At 41.8% G+C, this 15,941-nt stretch overlaps 1 protein-coding gene across 1 annotated transcript in view; it reads right to left on the bottom strand.

Moving 5' to 3' along the window:
* Positions 1–15,941, bottom strand: part of myom3 (myomesin 3) — a 78,411-nt gene that overhangs the window by 35,917 nt on the left and 26,553 nt on the right. Inside the window, exons 9-13 of the mRNA XM_080471007.1 lie at positions 10,665–10,805; positions 10,425–10,586; positions 7,383–7,524; positions 3,755–3,954; positions 1,137–1,190 (exon numbers count right to left, since the gene is read on the bottom strand). Coding sequence (XP_080327133.1) covers positions 1,137–1,190; positions 3,755–3,954; positions 7,383–7,524; positions 10,425–10,586; positions 10,665–10,805 — 699 coding nt within the window. The remainder of the gene's footprint in view (positions 1–1,136; positions 1,191–3,754; positions 3,955–7,382; positions 7,525–10,424; positions 10,587–10,664; positions 10,806–15,941) is intronic.

Raw genomic sequence — 15,941 nt, 5'->3', positions numbered from 1 at the left:
CCACACTGGCCTTTAGTCATGACACAAAGACATCTTTTTTTTTTTATTAATGTAGAGGTTGTTTGGTGTTTCCCGAAGCTCCAGTTGTTTGGTCAGATATTGGCACCATAGGCACTGTCTTTACCTCCCACTCAGGAGTTCACATGGTTCACTTGGTTTAACTGAAAAACTCTGAGAACCCTACCCCCCCCTCCCTGAATTGATCTAACGGGTGTGATTTATAATCACAGTTTGCAGACGTTATGTTCGACCAGGGACAGACTGTGAGGATTGTAAGACCACAGTTCACTGAAGCACAGGTCTGTGTTCCCTTTACGGTCTGCAGAACAAGTTGACCTCACTGATTGCCATTGTATTAATTCACACTTTGCTGACAGAGCGTCACTTGTAAGGTACAAAGTGTCTTCTGTAGCCTGTGGGTCACACTCGCCAACAGAATTTAATTCATCTATTAAAAACAGGTTTTTATATCAGAAAATAAAGCCAAAGGCTACATGTCTACTTGAAACGATATGTAAGCGGGGTCAAAATATCCACAGACCATAATTTCTCATACAGTCTAATCTTTATCCTTGTAATGGTATCTCTGAATTCAAACTCAACATTTAAGTGAATCAAAATGCTCTGTGGCACCTTCAGTGGACAGAAATCCTTCTCCATGTCTTCTTTGTTTTTCACACACATACATGCTCTATATGGCAAATCTCCATTAAAAACCGAAATGAAGAAAGTATGGATGCACCCTCTTTCCCACATATATTCTCCAGCTGCATGCATTTCTCCCCCTCACGCTTTTATCTCCCTCTGCCTGCGAGTTACATTGCCAAGGTTATCAGCCCTCTTCATGGGCATTCACATTACCTCAGGCCATTATGTGCATTTACCAGGACACCACCGGGGACTGTTCATTCTTTTCACTTCTGTAAATGGTGCAAATGCTCATTGCCTGGGCCATACAATTACTGCAGCTCATTGTTAAATATAATATGAAGATGCACTAAGCCGAAAGCCCGAGGCAACCTACAGGCGAGGAGGTGGCGGCACCGTGTGCGCTAATATAACATAGATGTTCGAAGACTGAGAGCTCTTATTTGATGAGTAAATTATGTAGTGAAATAAGAATGCAGCGCTCACACCTTCCAGGTCATCTTTTGTGACGGTGATGGTCCTTCCCCCGTGCACTTTGACCACTGTCGGGTGGAGAGAGATAGGGTGGGGTGGGGTGGGGGGGGGGGGGGGGGGGGGGGGGGCAGAGGAAGAGAAGATGGAAAATACATTATGATAATGAAGTTATACGAAGGCCTGTGAAAACACTGTTATTGTTAATATCAGAGGAGCTGTGATTCGAAAGACAGCCAGAAATATGTGAGAGCGAGTGACATGGAAGAACGGAGAACAGGCCGGAGGCCTGTCAACCTTCTGTCTGTCCTTCAACTGTGCTTAATGATCCACGGCATCGGACCAGAGTCCATCTGTCCACCTTGTTGCACACAGACACACACACACTCCATGATCCACATTACATCTCATCGTTCACGTCTGTCCAGCAGAGAAACTTCAAAATACAAAACAATATTTTGAAAAGTTTCCATAGCTAGAAGCTGTCATAAAGTAGAAATGACTCTTCGGCTGTATAAGCTGAGACTTAAATCTGCACTCCTGCAGTACATCTGCCGCCGATTTCTTTGCGTTGTATTTAGGATCAAGAAGTTTGCATCAGATCTTTGAAATCCTTTAAGTTGTGAGGTAGACTAGTTTGCCCAGTATATTTCAAAGAATCTCAGGTGAGTTGAGATCTCAGTATTTTAAGTGTGTGTACCTCAAACTGTTTGTTCTGCTCTTCAATCATCATGATCATGCAGAAGGCCACTCATGAGCATGGGCAGAAGGTCAATATGTCATAGATGGCAGGACACTAAATTTCCCAGGTATACTTTGCCCACACTGCATTCACCAAATGTTTCTTTGTTCCCCAGATAAGTGACAAACACGCAGCCATCCATCCACATACTACCAAACAAGACAAGATTCATGAGACCAAACTATCGTCTTTCATTGCTCTGTGATCCAGTTCTGAGGCCTAAAATGTTGGTGCTGTCAGTTATGGACTGGTGTTCTCCATGGGCCCAGTGATGGATCTTCAGCTATACGTACCCAACAAACAGATTGTTTTGTAAGTAATTCATATCAGAACCAGTGTATACTTATGCAGCAGTTTGAACTAGCAGTAGGCCTTCCTTTGGAATCTGCCCACACAGGTCACCCTTCACTACCCATGAGAGTCATTGAGCCTTGACTGCCCGTGACCCTGTCGCTGGTTCACTGCCTTTTCCTCTTTGGACCTTTGAGAGACATTGACCAGCACAGACAGGGAGCAGCTCACAAAACAAGCACTTTTAGAGACGCTGTGACCCTGTCATCCAGCCTTCATGAGCTTGCCCTTATCAAATCCTAACAGTTGTTGTTTATCTTCTGCTTCCACCACAAAACCTTGAAGGACAAAAATGTTCAGGCAGTGACTTAGTATGTTTGCCACAACATCTACATCACAGGACTCAGCTAAATGTCCTATTATTACAAAAAGCAGGAGTGCCGAACACTAAACATCATGTCATTGAAGAAGATTTACATTTGAAAAGCTGAACGGTCTTAATGCAAAGTGTGCTGGTCTCAAAAACAAAATCAATTGAATTTGTATCTCTCCTCTTCTAGCCTTCCTCCATGGCTGCTTTTGCACTTTAAAGTTAATTTAAGATTCTCACAGTCATGTTTAAATGTTTAATTAATCTTGCCCTGTCTTCATACTTGGAGGTGTGTCATCTTTACACTCCTGCTTGCTGCCTCAGGTCGGCTGATCAACTGCTCCCGATGGTACCAAGGTCTAAGCTGAGGCTCAAAGAGGACAGAACCTTTTCTATAGAACAATTTACTTTTGTACATTGGACAGCCCCTTCCACTGTCTCTTTTAACACCACTCTTTAAAAGCATTTTAACATTTTGGCTTTCCACTCAATGTGAGACTTAGATTTAGTTTTTATTGTTTCATTGATTGTGTTTTTCTGATTATTGATGAAAGAGACTTTATTTCGGCTTTGGTTGTTTTTAAAGTGCATTAAAGTTGAGGTATTGTCAGGCGTCTGCCCCTGTCTGCCCCTGTGTCTCACCTCATGTTTCCAATTAACCAATGGTCTTCTCCCTCGGTGTGCTCCTGTCATTATGAGTTCCACCTGTGTCCACCCCGTCCCTGCATATTTAAACCCCTCTCCCTCGGTTCTCGGTGTTGTCTTGCTGCTCCTGTTTCCCCTGCATTTCCTTGTGTCCCCTGGGCTTTTCTACAATAAACCTATGGAACGCAGAGTTTGGGTTTGGTATCTTGTCGGATTGGCTCCCTCTCTGTTGGCAGACGCTTCAACAATCTTTGAGGATGAGCTTTGAGTAGAAATGAGGATACATTTTGTAAATGCAAGTCTGCTTGATAACTTTGGATCAAAGTTTCTGATCTGTCGCTGCGTTGGCGGTGACGTAAGACAATGCAACTCTTTACTTTTGCGACTTTGTTCTGATCTCAGCTTTTTAAAACCCTAAATAACAAAATTGAATTTTCTTTTTTGCATTCACTCTACAAATGGATGAAACCAAACTCATCAAATCTGCCTGTTGGTTTTTGATTGGATCTGTCACTCATGTGTCACTCTAGCTGTGGTTGTTGAATATGCCTCTCGTTATGACAATGCCAACTGTTTTAATTTCTTACCCATCGTCCTGGTGGGCTCCAGGGGGTCTGCCGTGACTATAGGCTCAGTGGCTTTGGACGGACGTCCGGCTCCAGCTTTGTTCACAGCGCGAACTCTGAACTGGTACCGAGTTCCTTCTTTCAGCCCAGACACTGGGTAGTAGCACGTTTTCTGAATATTCACGTTGCAGCGCTCCCACTCACCATGACCGAGGTCACATCTGAGAGGCAAAGAGGGAGAGAAAGCCAAATCAATTCTGCAGCTAGAGCATTTCTGCTGTAAAAAAAAGAGAGGCAGTTTGTATATGGCAAAGGATTTTGAAACCACATTGGCTGCAGGTTGTACTAGGATGAATTACCAACTGTAAATCCTTTTACTGCACACAAACAAGTCTGTACCGATCAAGGTCTTTAATTGTGAAAGGAGACCTCTGTGCAAATAAAACATCCTTCAAATATCCACAACACAGAATCAGTTTTTATTCAGAATCCTAGTTCCCATCATACAACATTGATAAACTGTTGCCACTCACAGTAAAAAAAAAAAAAAAAAAAAAAAGGTAGAAAAGAGCACTGTTTTCTAACCAGAAAGGGGTTGCTAGGGAACTGGGAGGTATCTCACATTTTCTTTTTCTGTCTCTGGCACCAATTACACTCAGGAGTTTTATCCTCTACGGTGACTAAAGAAGACATGCAAGAACAAACACCAAAATACACGAAAATTGGCCTCATAAAAATGGTACTCATGATGCACAACCGCTCATGGGTCCACACACAAAACCAACTCTCAGACCTCCACACACACACACACACATACAGACACATGTACACGATGATCCTGATTGATTGGAGCTAGTGATAAGTGCAGCACCTGTTTTCCCGCGAGAGTCTTTGACTCTGCTGTTAACGCAGCATTGAGGGCTGATAATTATCATGCACGCCATCCATCTCTTGTGAACGCAGCCAAATGGATATTACAATAACCAATTTCTTGCTACACCGGCCGGACACACAGCCAGATGAGGCTCGGCCATTTAACCTTACAGTCAATTGTTGACGTGTAACATGGGGAAAGAACTGGAGGCCAAATCGGAAACAAGACTTTTCTACAAACATTGACCAAGTGCGAGTTCACTGTAGGAGAGTTATTCTCTGTGCACTGCTGGAAATGCAAAGACAAAGAGAAGTCCTAGAACTTTTCATCAATACTCTCGAGCCTAATTTCCATCTAAATGTTTTTGAAGACAGACACATAGTCATTGGGAAGAGCTGTCCACTAATCCCAGTCAATAAGCAATCGAAAAGATGATAATCACAGCCCCCCCCCCCCCCCCCCCCCCATCCGCTCTTACTCCCCATTGACTTTCCGTATTCTTTCTCCTAGAGTTTGAGTTTTTTCATCTTTTATACTATCTCATCCCCAATCATTCAGTAAAATATGTGGCAAGCTGCAGGTTGCCATCGAACATATCCGTCCCTCTTTTATAATACTTTGGTCTGCATGATGTGAGGTGAGCATGCGAGTAATGTGATATTGATATGATTCACAATCGACGAACACTTGAATACATTAAATTTGTCTTCGTGCTTTGAGGTTTCCTCACCCAAATAATAGTGCTCTTTTTCTTGCCCCAAATTTACATCAGCTGTGATAACCTGTGTTTCTTTTTTCTGTTTATTCCCTCCACGGCCTTTGTGACTTCAGGCACTAACTTCTGCCACGTGGGCGGTCATCTAGGGCAGAAGGGCTGTTGGCATGCAGCGCACGAATGCACAGTGCATGAAAACATAGCTTATTGTGCTTACATCCTTCTTTAAAATGTGGATTGCACATGTCGATATTGCAATAACAACAGATTTGTCATATTTTGTGAAAACCTAATTCAAATTTACACATACGGGCAAATTTAGAGACTCCAATTTACCTCAAATCCATGTTTCTTTGAACTATGGAAAGAAACCAGAGTACCTGGACAAACAGCCCAAGCAATCTTTGCAATGTTGATTTTCATTTTCTGACAAAAATCTGTCAAACTTCTTCCTGGAGGTGCTATAACCAATAAGCCCTGAGCTGTGGACTGCAGTAAATATTTAACTTTTCTGTGTGAGAGTTTGCATTTTCTCCATGTGTGTTCTCCAGATCCAAAGGTTTTCCCCACAGTCCAAATAGATGCATTTGAAATGACTCTGGAAAGGGTGAATCCTGTCTTAACACAGAGTCAACTGAGAATGCTTTCTATACATTTTTGTGTGTTTTGCTTTGTATTTTCATCCCATGTCCATCTAGTGCTCCATGCAGCAACCTGCCTCATGTGATCTTTTTATTGTTCTTATCGCATTTATTGTTTCTTTTAACATAATGATAATAATAAATGCTTTTCTAATGAGGACAATTATGATATGGGTGTTACTTCTTTCTGTGGAGTCCTGTGCCAAGTATGTTCTGCCTCCCCTCCGTCCTCCTGGCCGACCTTTTGATTGGTGTTTTATTTCAGGGAATTAAACAAATCCCAAACCAGCCATCAGGACTGGACCCAGTCTGGAGGAAACAGCTCACTCTGCTATGTGCTGCTAATTTTATGGTTGTTCTTCATGAGAGTACGCTGCAATAACTTTGTGAGGGAATTGTAAAGACTTTTAAGAGTTTGTATCGGTGCATCACTTTTGCATTAGCGCTTTAGAAAAAGTTTTGTGACTCAATTATAGAACTACTAAGTCCTGGGAGAATCTGGACTGTGAGTCATCATGACAGTCTGGAGGCAGCTATTGGAGGAATTGTTGGATTTCTCGCTATGTGTATCTCAAAGAATTATAATGTCAGAAGTGTACTTGCAATACTTAAAGCCTCTTCTGTCATTGATTTATCTAATTATCATTCTTTTTTTTAACAGAATGAATCAAAAGGTTTACGTGTAACACATCTAAAATTGATAGAAGTTTCAATGCTTGAATTCAGTGAAGTGAAACTAAAACCTTTGCGCTGCATTCATTTTATTTTAATGCCTCTATATCTTCCATTGAGGTGACATGGTAATGACAATTAAGCAATAGAAATGAAATGTACTGCATTGAAATCCAAAGGAAAGTCAATTTATTTTTGGTCTATTTGACATTTTTGTTAGGGGAATACACAATATATTCATAAAAGAATGAAGTAATCATAAGGATTTTTGAGTGGATAAATTAACCATTTTAGTTTGTTTCAAAGACAACATTTACGAATTTCAAATAATCTAAAAATCTAAATCAAAATAAATGATTTGAAAGTCTTTGTTAAGTACTATTGGTACAAATGATTGTCTAATTTATATAAATTAATACATCAAATATATGGAGTAAAATCAAGTAATAAAGTCAATATAAAAAAATTCCTTCTTTTAATTCTCCTTGTGTTTGCTTTGTTTCTATACAGATACAAAGTCATTTCATTTTTCACTTTCACTGTGAACATGACTGAAGCTGTTCCTGTCCCAAACATCCTGCTTGTTAAAGGGCACGACACAACAAAAGAACTTTGCGATGAGAGCTTCCAACATCCAGAAACAACATTTAATCTCAGGTTCCATTTTTATTTCATGTGATCTTTTTGAAGACTATCAACAAATTGTAACGCTGAACAAATCTGCCACTGGCCGAATTGAACTCTCACCTCTCGATGATGTACCCCTCAACAGGCCAAGCTCCGTCGGCGCTGGGCGGCTGCCAAGTCAGAAAGACGTAGTCCTTGTTGACGTCGACGACCTCCACCGCCAGAGGAGAGGCAGGACCTCCCAGCACTGCAGCCGCGGCATCTGGAGCAAGGGCAGAAGAGTTAAAGAGAGGAATAATGAGGAAACGGACCTTCTGAGAAATACGTGGCATGCAGAAACCTGACAGGAGAAGGGAATGTTTGATGGATGATTTGAGTTCATATAGTTGATTTAAACATTGAGCCTGTGGCAGCCGAGCCAAGAAGGTCCTTGGCTGGGCTGTAGGGGTGCTTCTGCATAGAGTTTCTGCATTCTCCAAGTACTCTGATTTCCTCCCACAGTCCAAAAAGATGTGTGTTGAGGCAGACAAGTAGCTCTAAATTACTCATAGGTGTGCATGTGTGTATATGTGTTGGTCGTTGAATGGATGAGCATCCTAATACTTTTGCAGATGATCCATTAAGATTAATAGAAGAAGCAACATGTGCAACAAGGAGTATTCAAGTTATGGGTTTTAGGCCATATTAGCATGAGAACACTCTGTTGGAAAAGGTATTGTTCCACTGTTCAGTTGCATGATTGGATGGAGCAATGCTCTTCCACATGCACAAAATGAAGTGTGATACCGTGGAGTTGGACCTGTTGGTGGAGGAAGTTAACAAAACGGGAGATTTACAGCAAATAAATCAGCCAAAATGAGCAAAAAATAAAATATAGAAACACAATATAAGAGGTGGTCTTTCACAAATTCAAAGCGGAAAACGAAACAAGCAGGAGAACAGATTCAGAAGAGAATGCAAGACCAAAAAAAGGCACAAATTAGAAAAGTCCGCAAATAAAAGTAGTTGGAGGGCAGCTGACAACAGTGTCAATTCTCTGCTGAATTGTGAGCCGATGTGCACCTCCCTTACAAAATAGATGCAATTATAAACAACGCAGTCATTTTAAGATGTAAATCACGTTGCATGCTGTACATTAATGTATTAGCATAAATTACTTGTAGTGTTTAACGTGATGTGGAGCAAAGAAAAGATAATCCATGCTCATGAAGGCAAACACAGCTAAATGGTTGGCGTGATTTATTTTGTGCATGTGTTGGATCAGCTTCCACACGTGTTTGCACCCGTAGACTTTCAGTAAATCAGGCCTTAAGGTGGATAATGCGGCGTAGACTAGAGGATGGATGGATTGTTCATATTCTCGAATCGGAGAGTGAAATGTCCTGCCTACATACCTGTGAGCTTGTTATAGTTCTGACACTTTACAAATCTTACAATACATCTTTTGATGATGAAAATAATCGATTTCTTTGCAGCCTTCACACGTGGCGTTAGCCAGCTTATGCTGATCACAACAATCTGATGACACAGGGGGGGAAACGGAGGAAAAGGAGATGAGGAAATTATGCAAAGCGGATTGAAAGGATAGGATGTGACATGTCCCCAAACCTTTTCCTCGGGCTGCAAATACACGTTTTACCAACAGGAGACTTAAGTCAACATCAAGCACATCCTTTGCCTCTTTTACATTTGCGTCCCCGCCTTCACTCAACATTTGCCTATCTTTCTTTCGTCTCTCAATTGTTTCTTTGCTCCTCAGTAATACCTATTTGTAATGAAAATATAACGGCTGAATGAGGGAGAAAACACATGCAGAGAAGTTCCCTGATTCTCTAATTAGTACCTCCAGCTGTAGAGAAGAACACACTTCTTAATAAGCAGGGCAGAGAGAGAGAGAGAGAGAGAGAGAGAGAGGGGTGGGGGTGGGGGGGCTTGAGCCAAGATCTTAAAAAGGAGCTTTGCAGGAAGATTTATTTGTTCGATGCACAAATGTGAAGTGTGTGTTTGCCAAGCTCATGAATGATTCAGATTGCATTATGCTGTTATTTGGCAGTTGAGGGTAGCGACCATACAAGAATGAGCCTTCGCATTACATCGAAACACACACTGTACATGTGCCAAGCCCGAGTGCAGGGCTGCCCGGATCTCAGATGTTCGATGAGTCAGCTGTGAGCTGTTTCGCCGGGCTCATTTGCATGCGGGCAACCAACATATGCAAGAAAGTAGTAGTCTATGAAGAATATACACTTTCACTGAACAAAGTTAACAAGCCCTCCACTGCAGAACTGTTTGATTGATGGTGCATTTTCTTCCGTATAAATCAGGGCAGTTTGCCGACAGGAAATGAAAGCACAACCAATATCTGTAGGATAAAAATAGTGTTTGGGAGATATGTGTGTGCAAAAGCGCTATTTATTCAGCTTGAGACAACAAATGGTCATCCCATTATATAGATCCATAATAAACTGTGACTCAAGGTCACTCTCAAGGTCACTGCTTCTTATCTGCCAGTTACTGAGGACAGAGCGCAGCATTTTAAGCACAGCACACAGTTTGACAGGCTGGTCGACATGTTGTCTCTAAAGGACACGCTGAGTGTGTGATGAGCTTCCAGTCATAATGCCAACAAATAATTAAAAAACAAGCCACCAACTAGTAAAAGAACATGTTTCCTGCACAGTAGACACATGGTAGTATTTGGTAATAAAACAAACCAGCTTTGTGTGTTATTGAACCCTGAGGAACAGCCATAGACAAGCAGTCACATCCTGCCCTACAGGCAATCCTGAGTCAGCTATTGGTTGTCGAGTTTCAGAAATACAGAGTGAAAAGAGAGAGAACATGCAACTTAAACGCCTGGGACAGAGTTGAACTTTAGTCAACAGAAGGTCTACAAAATTCATCCTCGTATGCCTTAAAACAACTTTTATTGTGTTTTGAAACCCTTCACTTCAAACCACTGTTTCACTCCCCTACTCTCTTGGATGAACGACTCGTCCAACACACAATTTCTTCCTTCTTTCAGCCAGTAAGACTCTCAAACATTACTTTTCTTTTCTTTCTTTCTTTACAGCAGAAGTGTATTTACACATGGGTTGTTTTAGTAAATTCAACACATGTAACCGCCATGTGTTTTACAACAATAAAAGACTGGGTTCTCACCAGTGACATAGACAAAAGCACTGTGCTCCTCTTCTCCATCCCATGTCGTCAGTCTGGCTGAGTAAACACCCTCATGCTCCTTGTACGCAGCATTTAAAGTGATGGTTGCAATGTCATCGCATGTATTGATCTCCACGTTGCTGGACGGGAGCAGCTGAACGCCTGCAGAAAGAAATGGGGGGGGGGGGCTTTAGCTTTAAAGAGTGTTGAAGAATGTGCCTGGTGTGTGATCAAACTGACCGTCTCTGAACCAGGTGACGTCCTGCTGGAAGGGCAGCAGAGCTGGGCTGAAGGTGCACTGCAAGGTGAGGCTGCTGGCCTCCTTCACCCAGGTCGGAGGGAACGAGGGGCCGAACTGGGCTTCATTGTGAGGACGTAATCCTAGCAGGAGGATAAGGAGCAGAAAGTAGAATGGTGACTGTTAAATCGTTTTGGTTTTCAGCCTTATTGCCAGCTACAATCAAACAGGCGCAGAGGAAAACAGAAGACAATGAAACTGATGGTTTCCAATAAAAAAAAAAATTTGCTCAGTATAGGTTGATACCCTTCAAGAAAAACAAAAAACACAGAGATTGTGTGTGGCGTCCCACAGGGTTCAGTACTGGGACTGATCCTGAGTATTTTTTCTACCGTCAAATTCTTTAACTTTTGTTGACAATATTTCCACAACAAAAACTATGTTTAAATTCTTTCATTTACAAAAGTAAATGTAATAATCTTTTAGTTCTAGAGTCTCCAGAACTACTCTATTATTTTTCATTTGCGACAAATGGTAAGATGTTGTTTTATCGATAGGCTTCACTCCGTTAAAAGTGATTTCTACTGAACAATACATTGGAAAAGCAAATAGCGTTTTGGATCTATTAGTGCTTTATGGGGTCACGGGGAGGTCAATTTCCCAGCATGCTCTTCTCCTCTTAAGACATATTTTAGAACTCAGTTTATGCTTGGTCTATTTGAGATTAATCAAAGGACAAAACTACATTTCAGTGCAAAACCAATAAGTCTAACCAATTGCAGACGTTATATACCTGATATCTTATTGTAAAATTATGTAACCAGCACAAGAATACTTCAGATTTTTAGGTAACATTCATGATGGCTTGCAATCAGAACGGGAAAATATTCCTATTCATGAGTTGAGAGAAAAAAAGGGAAAACGCTCTCACACAGACATGACTTACAATGAGGACGATATGGGGATTATAGATTAATATTTTACAAAGGAATAATTTTTTACTCAGTTATACGTGATTTTACTGATGATTGACACTTCTGTGCTGCAGTGGTTAGCGCTCTGGTCTCTCTGGTTTGAGTCCGGGCTGAGCTTCGGGGCTTTGCACGGAATTTTTATTTATTTAGCATATTTTTGAGGCTAAGTGGTGTCTCTAAATTAACAGCATGTGTGAGTGTGTGTGTAACTGTGTCGGTGTGCTTTTTGATGGACGGAGGGCATCTCCTCCACCCACAGTTGTGTGGGATCGACTCCGGCACACTGCATCACTGGGTTGGATAAAGCAGATAAAGTGGACGGATGAACACTTGAGACCATTTTCTCTTCTTCTCACTGGAACAAACATAAATATGTGAAACTTAGCATGACATTGGACAGAAGATGTTCCAACTCTCATCTTGTACTGAAAGGGGAATGGAAATATTTCCTGAGTCCAGGTTCAGTCCTATTTTCTTCTCTCCCATCAACAAGGATGCTGCAGCATCCTCCACGTTTCTATGCGATTTAGAAATCGTCTTTTCTTCAAGTTGACGAAGTGAAATTTCTGGTTCAGAAAGACTTGCGTGTTTTGTTATGATGCATGCAAGTGTGGATTAGATACCTTTGAACTGAGGGCCTAGCAGCATGTCTGCAGGCTCTGTTATGTCTGCGATATAAGAATTGGATATAGAGATCAACTCTGAGCTTCAACTTTTTTGTTTTTGCACAAGATTCAGACATTTGCTGCAGGATCAAAATGTGAGTCCATCCATTTATATTCTATACTGCTTCATCCAGCTTAGATTTGCAAGGGTGGCTGACGATGGGGGGGGGGGGGGGGGGGGGGGGGGGGGGGGGTAGGGGAAACAAGGTGGGAATAACCTCATGCACAATTTAGAGCAATCTAGTCTCACCAATTAACTTCAAATGTATGTTTTACGACTGGACCTGGAGAAATCCAGTCAATGCACAGGGAGAATATACAACGTCCATATAGAAAGAGACCAAAGCCCTGCTCAGACCTTTTTACCTTTCACTAAGAGGTGAGAGTGCTAATATCTACACTACTGTGCTGCTCCCATTACCAGAGGATCCATTGAGGAAAAAGCTGAAAGATGTCGTCTTGACATCGTAAGAAAATGGAAACGAGCAAGAAAATAATCAGATAGAAGAAAAGGAAAGTCACAAATTGTTAGGAATTTTGCTACAAAACTGCACGGACCTCCTCTGGTCCATTATGAAGTGACATTAGAAGAAACATGAAGTACGCACGCAGGCGAGACACTGTAGTGATTCCTGATGACGAGTAATGAGAACTCGCTCCATCCCCGCCGGAGCTGTGCCATCAAACCTGGTTTAAGAAACACTCTGATGTCTCTGCAGCATCTAATCCGCTGGAGGTATGAACTCGGCCTCTGAGTGGCAGCGGTAACAAGCACTCACCTTCTCTCACAGGCGACACGATGGGGAAACTACACAAAGTAAACCAGATGAGACTTGGATAACTTTGCGGTCTATTTGATGCAGGCGACTGCAATCATACTTGGAGAAAGGACAGCCAGAAGAGGCATCCTGCGAGCAAAACAAAGGAAAATCTGAGGATGTGGCGCATTTTTGTAAGTGAACATCCTCTGACAAGTTATTCCTTCAGCTACAATTTATTCTCTGACTTGTCAAAGCACCAAAGCAATGCGACATGAGAGCGACAGAAATGGTTGCCATGAGGTCTTGTTAAACCACGTTCTCTGCGACGAATTTGAGACACTGCGACACGATTCTGATAATGATCTCCTTCTGCTAAGGCTATAGCAGGAATGTGGTTGAGATTATTATTACATCACAGATCTTTGCTTCTCATTCAGACCTCGTGCTTCTTTCTGCACAGCGACGGCAGTTATGAATTCCCCTCTTTCGTTCTTTGGGCCACTTTCGTTTGAAAACGTGATCAACTCCATGTGAGATCATCAAGTATCAGTTCCTGCATCACACATAGCTGCTTGAATATCATCACAGCTGATAAAGCTTTATTGCTGAATGTTTAGGGAAAGTGTTACATCCGACCGAAACACCATTTCTGCTGAGGCAGTTTTAGTCCGTGTGTATTTATCCTGATTATGTGAGTACATGTTGACTCAGCAGATTTGTTAATCAGTGTAAAAGGTGGAAGAAATAACTTATGTGCGTTTAATCTTTTAAAAATCAGATTTACAATATAGAAATGCCTTAAAAATGTGAGAAAAATCTCGTCCAAAGCACTAATATGAAACATTGATGTTTTTTTTTTATAAGTTTGCATAGTTGTATAGCCAAGACATCAATGAAACTGTAGGCTATATCCAAACCAGAATGTACCTCAGTACTAAGAAGAAGGGCTCTTTTGTCAAACAACCATAATGATCCTGATTTGAGTCAGGGTTTGAGGGGCCTTTCTATTTGGAGTATGCGTGTTCTCTTTGTGTCTCTGTGTGTGCTTTCTCTGAGTACTCCAACAATAAACATGCCTTTGAGGCTAATCGGTGACTGTAAAACCTGGCCCATCCTATGGTACACCTGAGAAGGTGTCCTATCACAAAGGTACATTGTCCTAAATTAAAATGATGCATCAAAAGTAGTTTATGATGTGGAACCTTCTGACACTAACTTGGATAAAGCAGCGCAAAGGACGGACGTATAGAATAGTAAGCATGTTGACTTTGAATGAACCGGTCAATTGAGTTTACTTATATAGCTCAATTTACTGCCTGAGTGGCCTCAATGTGCCTGACATGATCTGTTATGTTCACCTATTAACACATTCACAGAGCGCAGTGTCTTCTGACACTTCAGCACGTCGACAGGTTGAGTTTGAGGGATTGAACGATCAACATTGGGACAGGAAGAAAATCTGCTCTCCCAACTGAGCTACAGCAACCACATAGATAGTTCATATATACATTTAACATCCATTGTTACTTACTGATCGTGTTAAAAGATCATTAACAAATCTACACTTATTTTAGGATGTCAAAGCACGCAAGTGAAAATATTGAGATTTTTATCAACTCCCACGCTGGAAGATGGAGGTTGAAGTAGATAACTGAGTGAATAACATTAGTTTAGTTTGGTGGGCCTGTCTTTTACTTCCTCTGAACAGGTGGGGTCTGCTTTTGACTCCTCCCACTTCACTGCAGTTGCCGGATTGAACTCACCTGTTTGGAAGGAATGCCTGAAGATGTTTCCTCATTTCCACCACATGATGTGCACTTAAGGTAAATGCTCAATATTTTCATCACTGATGCTTACGTTTTGAATCAGCCTAAGTAAATAATAAGCTTTCTGCACTGTAGCTTTTTTTCCTTCATTACTGAGCCCAAATATCTTTTCACCTACACGAGCAGTATATATCCTGCTGAGGTATTCCATTACACCATCCAAGCAATGTTTTCAAGAATAATATTCTAATCACACAAACTAGCGTGGTGCCCATAAAAAAACAGTGTTTTTGTTTTATCAGGACAGGAAAATTTTAAGTAAGCAACATTTAATGTTTTGAGATCTGCCACTGAGGAATGCAGATGGAGTGACCAATAGACACCAGGACTCATCGAATAATTGATATAGCATGCTCAATGAAAATCCAATTAAAGCAGATTGGGAAGCTGCAAACCTTCCTGCTATGAGGGAAGAATGTTAACGCCACTGTGCAGCCCTGCTAAGTCTCCACGTTCCCTGGCATGACGTCTGAATGTGATAATTCATAGCGCCACAAGAGGTCCTTGTTGGACAAACATGCACAGAGCATGTTAGACAGCTGAACAGTGTTGTTGTGTTTCTGGTGTCAACAGCCTCCTCATTCTGAAAAGGAGCCTCCGTGTTTCTCCAGCATATGCAGCGCCCGATCACATAATGTGCATGTATGCACAAGGCCTGGCACAAGAAGTCCTTCTTCCCACACGTGGTGGAGTCTAATCTAGGCCAAAGAGTGCCATGGCCAATATGAGATGCTCTGCAGCTCGGGGCAAAGTGGGACGAATCCCCCACTGTCACAGGGATGAAATATACATGACTGTCGTTTCTGTTCAATTGGAGGCAAGTCATTTTCATGCCTTCAGCAACCCCCCCCCCCCTCTAAAATTGTCTAACTTAGATCTCCCAGGACACCCACACAGGGGCATAAATTTCCACGATAAACAAACACTGCTTCATGTCACTGCGCCTATAAGTTTCTGTAGGAGGTGCAGCATGCACAGTGCTGCGTCACAGTCCTTAAAATCCACGGGGCTCGGCCTTGTCTGCGACTAGAGGGAGAGACTTCAAAGGGTGGC

This window comes from Lipophrys pholis (genome assembly GCF_963383615.2).
Source record: "Lipophrys pholis genome assembly, chromosome: 9".
Lineage (NCBI taxonomy): Eukaryota > Metazoa > Chordata > Actinopteri > Blenniiformes > Blenniidae > Lipophrys > Lipophrys pholis.
This window is presented reverse-complemented; position numbering and strand designations above follow the sequence as displayed.